The 10,163-nt window shown below is 42.5% G+C and overlaps 1 protein-coding gene across 3 annotated transcripts in view; it reads left to right on the plus strand.

Moving 5' to 3' along the window:
• The window catches only part of UBXN8 (UBX domain protein 8), a 37,525-nt gene extending 30,943 nt beyond the window's left edge, over window positions 1-6,582 (plus strand). For all 3 annotated transcript variants that reach the window (XM_018570637.1, XM_018570640.1, XM_018570639.1), the window contains 2 exons: window positions 2,906-2,980; window positions 6,383-6,582. In XM_018570637.1, the coding sequence (XP_018426139.1) occupies window positions 2,906-2,980; window positions 6,383-6,547 (240 nt within the window). In that variant the 3' untranslated portion in view covers window positions 6,548-6,582. The remainder of the gene's footprint in view (window positions 1-2,905; window positions 2,981-6,382) is intronic.
• Window positions 6,583-10,163: the final 3,581 nt, after the last annotated feature.

Genomic DNA, 10,163 nt, shown 5'->3' on the forward strand with positions numbered 1-10,163 from the left:
TACCGTATTTTTCGCTCCATAAGACGCACTTTTTTCCCCCCAAAAGGAGGGGGAAAATGTGCCTGCGTCTTATGGAGCGAATCCCGACGCCCGAGACATGCAGTTTCGGGCGCCGGGCGAGTAGTAGGGGCCACTGCTTGTTTAATACAAGTGATCTAATGAGATCACTCGTATTAAAGCCGAGCAGTGGTGGCGGCGATCACGTTCAGCAGTAGGAGCCACTGCTCGTTCAATACGAGTGATCTAATGAGATCACTTGTATTAAAACCGAGCAGCGGCGACGATCGAGATCACCATAGAGCAGACGAAGAACAGACTTTCTTCGTCTGCTCTGTGTGATCACTGAGACCGTGGCGCTGTAATCACAGCGCCACCTGTCTCAGCGGTCATAGAAGCTGTGGCAGAAGCTACAGTCTGTCGAGTGCTCCATAAGGCGCGCCGGACCTCCCTGCGTCCTATGGTCCGGTGCGTCTAATGGACCGCAAAATACGGTATACCTTTTTTTGCAATACTTGGAAACGTATCTGCCTGTTTGCAGTCTTTAGAATGTACATTCTCGGCACACCTTGGTGCTGGAATGATCTAACTCCAGTGCACATGGCATGGCAGTTAGATGATTCTAGCCTAGCCAATCAAGATGCCTGATTATCCCAAACCTGGAAGTACATAGGGAGATGAGTTTACTTCCACTTTAAAGTGTATGTATAGAATCCCCCAAAACTTTTAGTTTTGGGTAGTGTAGGGAAGGATTAAAACCCATGTCTTTGTCCCATTGCAGTGATTTCCTTTAATTTTCTGTCCTAGAAGTGGAAGTGACAGGAAAGCTACAAAAAATAGGGAGAATTACCTTTTCAGTTCTGACATTTCAGCACTAACCCTCTGCACATTGCTCTACATATTACATACTCCTAGCGAACTTTTGCATTAACAAAAAGAGATTCTCAGTTCACATATATTGCAATATAGATGTCTATCTGATCACATGTCTATGCTCTAATCGAAAATATGATATAAAATAAATATATATAGACACACACACACACGTATTTAGGTTTCGTGCTGCCCTAGGCAAGACGAAAATCGCGCACCCACCCATCTAGATTTGTCCCACCCCTTCAAGACATTTTGCGTAACCTGTCAAGACAGGTTGCTCTATTAGGCCTCATTCACACAGGTTAGAGTTGGCCCGTACAGATCCGTGCGGCGTGCACGACCGTATTGGGCCGCTCCCAGGAGGGATAGGCAGCAGCCTGTTCTCTATGGGAGGATGCGCCCCGTACGCTCACCCGAACTGCACATCCGTGCGGGTGTCAGTACTTGTATGCAGCACCTGTTCTTCCTGGGAACGGCCCGATACGACCGTGAACGCCACATGGATCTGTACAGGCCGACTCTAAGCAGTGTGAATGAGGCCTTAGTGTTGCAGGGAAGCCTGGGTCTCTGGTGGGCTCTGCAGGATCTCAGGCTGAGACTGCCAAAGACCCTGCAAATTCCACTATAGGCCTTGCACAGCCCACCTGAGTCCCAACAAACACCACCAGAGCCCACCATAGACCTTGCACAAAGACTGTCAGGTGAGCTGTGCAGGGTCCCTTTCCCTGCAGACGTGCTGCTCCTCTTACCTGCAGCTTCCCAGCCTCTTCCTCCAGCCGCCGTAGCATCTTCCTTGAGCCGTCCGTAGCCTCCGTCAGCTGGGGCCGCGTCACCCTCAGTCCCATCAGCCCTGTGTCTTCTCTGCTCCCTGCCTAGACCCGACACATACAGTCGCTGATGCTCCTTCTTGGAACCGCCCGCAGCCTCCGCAGGCCAGACCGCGTCTCCCTTGGCCCCGGCCACGCCTCCTCTTACACCCGGCAGCTCGCTGCCAGGCCCTACCAGCAGCCTGATTTTTTTGCGCCCATCGCCAGCTTTCCTCTTTGCAGGGGGCTGAAAAATGCCGCCCCCCCCCCCCCTGCAAAGTGCCGCTCCAGGCAAACGTCTTGTTTGCCTCGCGGTAAATACGCCCCTGTGTATATATCATATGAGGTGCTAAAGGTGTGACTATATGTTAACACTGACATTTCTGCACTAGCCCTCTGCACGCTGTTATATACTTTTACATATTTCTTGCAAACTTTTGCATAAAAACAGGGATTCTTGGTTCGCATATATTGCAATACATTTCCCAGCTGGTCAGTTGCATCAAAGGGATCCCTTTCTGGCCAGTCCTTAATCCACTGCACAATTTAACCTAACCACTTCTTCTGGTGACAACCAGTGGGGGTACAGACGCCAATAAAAACCTGACAGAGGTCTAATCCTTCACTATTCTTTTCAAAACTAAAGAAAAAAAAAATAGGGACACTTTGACAATTGCTTGGTCTTCTTGTCATGCTGAAGACTATCACGTGTATGAATTCAATATGTATTACTGTATATAAAAAAGAAATTTGTTGTAAATATTAACACTTGCCAGGATTGTCTCATAACATTCACTGACTAATCTGGCAATAACTGTAGTAGCCCACAGCAGGCAAGAACAATGCAGTATATTATAATCAGACCAGAGTTCAGATGACTTGATTGTTTGCTGTGGGTTATACATACATTACAAATGAAAATGCAATAGGCCTGATGGCTCATATTTAACTAAATAAAACTAAATCTTGTTCCAATGGGCCCTCCTTACTCTTGAGATGAACAGAAATAGACACAGCTGGCTGCTGCATTGCACTGTATTATAATTGTCCTATTTTTATGTACAACTCCTATAAGAATGTTTCTATGTAACATACCACCCTACAGCTGATTGTTTCAGTCCTCCTACTCTCGTAACACACTCTGGTTACATTCTTTAATAAAAATGTTTTAACCTTTCTTTTATGTTTTTCTAGCGAGTATTAATGTAATGTCATCTTTCCCAAAGGTGGTCACCATCGCTTTACGGTGTCCTAGTGGGCGTGTTTATAAAAGACGGTTTTACAAGGCTTACAGTTCTCTTGTAAGTATTGTGAGAAACCTCGGATACATATCCCATTTGTTTCCGGTGCCTAACGCTGACTAAAGTAGTGGTGCACAACAGCAGGCTCCCAGCTATACCATTACATAGGAACCCCAAAAGGATGACCATTGTTTGATCCCTAAATAGCTGGCTACTTATTCTTTACAGATATAAGTCAAGGCAACTGGACTTGCTGTATTTTTCTTGAAGATGTTTCACTGGTCACCCAACCAGCTTTCTCAATTCAGAATCACTTGTACAAAAATTATCTGGGAATAAATATGGTGAATGTTGCTCCAATCCACATAATATGTTAGTCACAACCAGGTGTTGATTGCATTTGCATAATTGGAGTCTAGGAGGTGTTATCAACCTGCCCACCAGTGTTAGGGACCTTTCACACCTATACACACACATAACAATGACCTACAGTGCTGAGTACATTTGTGCTTGAATGTGGTTTTTATGTATGCATTATGCTAAGTGCGGAGAAATATTCAATAATAGAAATTTGACATAGAACAAAAGTGCTAAAAATGCACACATACCATTCATTTCAATAGGCCTGCTTAATGCATGTTGACCGCTAATTGTTCAACGTGTTGTGGGTGTACTGGTAGACCATAGACTCAATAATAGCAGGCAATGTCAAGCCGCAGTTTCTAAAACAAGCAAAATACTTTCTTGTATAAAAAGGAGCCTAGACTCCAGAGATAGAGACATAATCCTGGCCCTGTACAAAGCATTAGTAAGACCTCATCAATGCCCAAAACTGAACTGCATATTCCAGATGAGGTCTTACTAATGCTTTTGTACAAGGACAGGATTATGTCTCCGGAGTCTAGACCTATTTTGCTTTATTAACTGCAGCTTGGCCTTGCATGCTATTATTTAGTCTACCAGAAGTCCAAGATTCTTCACAGTTATGGACTCCCTGCCTGTTCTGGGGAAGCAGTGGGCTGCCATCTCTGGGTTTGCTAATCTTTACTCATCTTAGCAAATTTGTTTGGGTGCTCTAACACAGGACTGGCCTTTTTCTGTGAGTGCCTGCAACTCCTTTTAGCTACAGTAAAGGCTGTGACACACTGCACACGAAGCAGAGCGGAGCGGTGGCACGCTGCCTTCGCGAGCAGTGTGTCATGTAATTTTCTCCACGGCATGTCAGCTTGCAAAAGCTTGCATAGCTGAGCGGGCCGAGATGAAAAAAAATTAATCTTCAGCCAATTGGCTCGCGCGTATAAACCCACGTCAGGATGCGACGTCTGGCCACTTGTTACGCACAAGCCAATTGGCTGAAGGTGCAGTCAATCATCTGCCTGCACTCAGCTCACACACTGCACGCAAAGCTCCGTGCCGGACAGCTTTGCTTCACTCTGCATGCAGTGTGTCACGGGACTCACGCAGCTTCCTACCTGATCATCCTCACCCTTCACATCAGCCCCATTAACTGCCTGCTCAGTGAGCAGAGCACTCTTCTCAAAGTTAAGTCTCAGTCTGATGCATATCACTCTTCCAGATCTAATATGAGCTTCAGAATGGCAACCTGCTCACATCAGTCACAGCAGTATTCATCCTGGAGCTGCTCCATTGTTGTATACATGTGGCTCAGGGACTGAGCGAGCCCTTCAACCATACTTGTATACATTATCCCAGTCACAATATTTACGGGAAGTATAAGGTGTTACTTACCGTTTGAAAACTCCTACGCTTAAACTCCACCAGCTACCTTGTTCACAAGCTTCTGAGCAAGCTCAATGTGAGTTGTGCAGTTGCTTCTATCACATCTGTGAACAATTAAGCACTCCCCTTGATTAGAGAACTGCAGAGCAGAAAAGGGCGCTGTTTAAAGTAACAGGGGAAAACAATTGTGTTTTAAAAACCAACATTCCCAAAAAAAGAAACGAGAAAACACTTGTTCCCAAAACACTGACTCAGCAGTCAAGGTATCCAATAATTCAACTCCCCTTAGCCCCAGCCACTTTGTTCCCAAGCCTCTGTAAGCAAAATGCCCTAAAGCATTCCATTTGTTACATGCATATTGAAATGGGTGACTGTTTTCAATAAAGACTGTTGGTTTGTCATTGGTCAAGCAGAAAATACATTCTTAACTTTTTGTTGTTGTGGTCCTTTGTGCAGTAGGTTAAGATACCCTCACACCAATAATATGACTCACACAACTTCCTTGATCACACTTGTTTCTGCCAGGAACAGGAACCATAATTAGTCAGCGGCCACTGCTTCAGTGACCTTGATGGATACATGCAACTATAGCAATACTGTGTGAGTGATGTGAATAAATCGGACTCGTTCCTGGAAAGTAACAATTCACAGCCAGAATAGAGCAGTTGAATTGGATAAAATAGTTGCATTCTTAGGTCTCCGAAGGCCTTGTGCACACCTATTGTGTTCACCCGCATTTAAGACACGTTTTTCAATTGAAGCAACATCAAAAAAAGTTTGCCCAAGGCCTTGCAAGTGTTGGTTTTTGCCACTGGAAATAGCTGGCACACGTGGCTGGTGATGGCAAAGCTGGTGGTGTGCAGGTGGTGGTAGCTGGAGCTGTTCTGCCGTCTCATGCTATCATTTCTCAGTGCTTTTTGTGATTGCAAAACCTCCAATGACTCTGCCCCAGCACCTGGAAAACGCAACGCAAGAGCACGCACTAACCTCTATAAGAGCGGTTTCAGCACTCCTTTACCACTTGCCGTCCGGAGCAATTTTTTACATTTGCACACACATTATAAAATCAGAATTTTTGGCTAGAAAAACAGCTTCAGACCCCCAAACAATTAGATTTTCTGAAAGCAGAGGCCCTGTAGAATAAAAATTATGCTAGTTGCAATTTTTTAAGTCACACGGTATTTGCACAAATGTTTATCAAACCGGTATTTTTAGGATACAATACATTAAAATGACATTTAGTGCCCAGAAACAGAATATAATTTTTAGGTAATGTATAAGAGCCTTAAAATTGTGTGCGTGTGTGAAACCCCAAAAAACTACAATAGCCAAAATTTCCCATAAACGACGCTTTAAACGCTTTTACGGCTCATCAGTTTATTGTTACCAGTGATTGATGGGCCTAGAATTATTGCTATCACTCTGACACTTGCGAAGATATGTACAGGTGAAACTCGAATCATTAGAATATCGTGCAAAAGTTAATTTATTTCACTAATGCAACTTAAAAGGTAAAACTAATATATGAGATAGACTCATTACATGCAAAGCAAGATAGTTCAAGTGCGTTACGCTGGCCTCCTAGACATGCATATACAATTGTCGTTTTGCATACACAGTAGCAGTTATTTTTCATGGTATAAATGTAAGAAACATTTTAGTGATATTGAGCTTTAAAATCATTTGCATAACAGACAATTTGCTATGGTTTTCTTTCTGTAGGTATTGCAGGACTGGATGATGAAAATTGGATACCACACTGCTTTTTATACAATTTGCACATCGCTTCCTAAATGTTACCTTGAACTGAGAAAAGACTTAACGCTGGAGAATATCGGCATAACAAACCATACAGTATTGAATGTTGAGGGAAAGGATATATTGTGATATTGTATGAACATAATACTGTTGTGTTTCCATTTGGGGTACAGGGAGCCCCACTGAATTTCGTTTTTTAATTCCAGACTACAGTAGACTATACAGCTGTAATATCTGCACACAACACTACAGCTGGGACCAATGGTAGGTTGATTGGATTTTCACCATTCAGTGGTCATTTTGGCACCTTTGCAAGTATTTGAAAACAGCACAGTATAAGCTGGCATTGCATAATACTGGTACTTCCTGGCCTGACCAATAGTATTGTATCGCTTTCTATGCTCAGGTCAGTAGAATGATGTAAGCTTTCAAAACATGTTCTGCACTAAGCATTATGCAAGGCTGGGTGTGAGAACACATTTATACATAGAAGGGATACAATGAAATACAAGTGTTTTCTCCTTGACACATATGAACAGTAATGGATGTTATAAAATATATTCTATAAATATATAAAGATCAGGGCTTAGGGGTGTTATTGGGGAAATGACACATTGCATTGACTGCTTGGTCAAATATGTGATTAAAAAAAAAAACTGATAAAGATATCAAATCTGGCTTTTCTTGCTACTCTGGAGGTGCTGGTCATCTTTTTGAAAGACATTGATTACTAATGTGCAAGAGCGCATGGCTCGTACATCCTGAGGGAGCTTTGGAGCAAGCTAATTTTGGGTGAGCTGATTGAAATGTTCCGTTAGATAATAGAATTATTTATGGTCAATACCATAAAGCAGTAGTAAAAAAAAAATGTTGGGGATGTCCTAATGTAGCCACTTAGATGAAACCTGTACTCAGTGAAATATGGAGGCCGCCACTGCTGACCTCTTCCTGAAAATGCCTGGTTACCCTGGGGCATTGCTAGACTCTACTGAGTGGTCCAGGTGTCCTGTGCAATAGTTGCCATCATCCCAAGTGTGATCCTTCAATATTATTTATTTTTACCACCACTATTAAAGGAGAACTATGGGGTTAGGGCTTTTCCCCATAGTTCTCCTTAGGGTAACGGGAGGACATAAACTTGCGTCCTCCCATCACCCAAAGCTCAGTATACTGCGAGCTACAGGTTGCGGTATACCGAGACGCTGCAGCCGGGACGGATCCCGACAATACTGTCTGGATCCACGCAGCTGCGTGAGTGACAGCTGGCTCTGCCTATCTAGAGCTATCAGCTGTACCCGCCCCCTCCCCTGTCCGTTCCGCCAGTCAGCGCTGGAGGATCGGACAGGGCAGGGGAGGCGGTTTCCCTGCAGGGAGCAGTGAGTGACAGTCACGGCTGTCTGCACGGATAGATCGAGAAGTGAGTGAGCGCCGGTATGTGTTCGCTCACTTCCCGATCTACTGAGCCGACCTGTGACAGTTTCATTGTAACAGGTCGGCTCAGATTATGAGGCTTAGTGAAAATCATTAGCCTCATAATTCTCCTTTAACTGCGGTTTCCCCCAAACAATTGTTTAAAATCATGTTAGGTAGATGATTCTAGAAATTTACATTTACCTAAAACCTCACAATGCATCTTTCTATTTCACTAAACAAAATGATTAAGCAAATCATATAGATTGTATGCTCATCATGCTTTCCAAAAACCAGTTTATCAACATTTTAATTGATTCATTTCTTTTTTTTTTTTAAGCAGTATCATACATTTGATATACAGTAATACCTTGGTTTACAAGTAACTTGGTTTGAGAGCGTTTTGCAAGACAAGCAAACATTTCTGAAAAAATGTTGCCTTGATATACAAGCAATGTCTTGCAATAAGAGCAAAATATTGTAGAAAAGCACCCGAATAAGGATGTAGCAGTGCGAGCGATGAGTCTGTTTTTTTTTTAAAATGTTTTTTTTATTGAGTTTCCAGTAAAGTATCAAACATCAAAGCATAACAAAGAATACAGAACATGCTCATGCCGTACTGCCATTAAAGAGATGCACGTAAGGACGAAGAAAAACCAAAACAAAAAGGACAATAAGAAATACTATCATTAGAAATGGTACATAGCAGGTCAGATTGCACAAATTGCGATATGATGGTACTGTTGTATGTTAGTGATGGTGAAACACCGGCCACAAAGGTACCGGTAATTGGTTTATTTTTCTTTATATTTTGTACAGTGTTATATTACAGTACAGTATTGTAATTATTTTTATATGAATATTTTTGGGTTGTGGAACGAATCATTTAAATTTCCATTATTTCCTATGGGGAAATTTACTTTGATATACAAGCGCTTTGGATTACACGCATGCTTCCGGAACGAATTATGCTTGTAAACCAAGGTATTACTGTATGTTTAGCCAGAAGGAATTAGAAACGGCTTCACCCACTTTAATCATGGCATACGAGAAACCCTTCAATAGATTATAATGCCCAGGGGTGCCCCAAGTCTTTTAGCAACCTAGAGACACCCTCTGTTGGAGCTACTGAGCTGAAATGAGCAAGTACACAAAAGCTTGCTTAAGAGTGACACAAAAAATAGTAAATGTATTTGACCAGCATTGGCCAGCCAATTAGCATTTCCAAAAGGACAGGTCCGCAATATGAACGTCCATATTCTGTTAGTTCAGGTTTCCTTTGTTGAACTACTATTGAAAATTTGTTTTATAAAAGAAATGATCAGATTAATGGAGATGCAACATGTTATCTGGTTTGAGAAAGAATAAACAGCGACATGTTAACAGGTTGGTGGTTGTGAATGTTAGACTACTCATATATTTATTCTACATTAACACCCTTTCAGAAAGTACACCTTTTCCATCAGGATTACCATTCTGAGTTGGTGTAGTTCTGTGCTATAAAGATTTACATATTCATTGTGAGTGCCATCCCAGGTGATGTTATTACTGGATTCTTACACAGATAGAAATTCAATAATTGACACATAATCCTTCATTCAAAACTCCCCTGGAGAGGGTGGGAGTAGAAATTCATGTCAAACGCTCCTACGCTAAAATTGTGACATAGAGCAAACCTCCAATATAGTGTTTGTTAATATCCTAACTGAGGGGGAAGAAAAGGAGTGGGTTCAGTTTTTTGCAAGAAAACTCTTGTTAAATAGGTTTTATTGCGATCATTTGAAGGACTGGACAGACAAAACCACTTAATGGACACGTAATAATCAAGATTTCAACAAGCCCAATGGTCCATTTAAAGAGACTCCATGAAATCTCTAAACATTTAGGTACCTGCAGGAGAAGACATCGGGGGGAATTGATCAAAACTATAGCAGACAAAATCTGGAACAGCTGTGCATGGCAACCAATCAGCTTCTCTCTTCAGTTAATATTTCAAAATGAAAGAGAGAAGCTGATTGGTTGCCATGCACATCTGCTCCAGTTTTGATAAATTCCCTTCATTAAATGTTCGCCTCTCTGGCAGCTTGTTTCTCCTACTGTACCTTCCCTCTGTTCCAGCAGTGCAGTCCCTGAAAGCCTCTTCCATTATCAATGCTTCTGGAAATGTCAGATGCCTGCGTCTCCCACCATGTGCTAGTTCCTCTCTCTGACCCTTTACATCACTGCAGAAATCCAAAGTGACATAGTGGTCAGAAGAAGGAAGAGGCAAGGGATACAAGCATCCAGCATTGTCATGCTCCATTGCTTGACCAGGGGAGATGCAAATATATGGCCT

The sequence above is a fragment of the Nanorana parkeri genome, unplaced genomic scaffold, assembly GCF_000935625.1.
Source record: "Nanorana parkeri isolate BGI_ZX_2015 unplaced genomic scaffold, ASM93562v1 scaffold1564, whole genome shotgun sequence".
Taxonomy (NCBI): Eukaryota; Metazoa; Chordata; class Amphibia; order Anura; family Dicroglossidae; genus Nanorana; species Nanorana parkeri.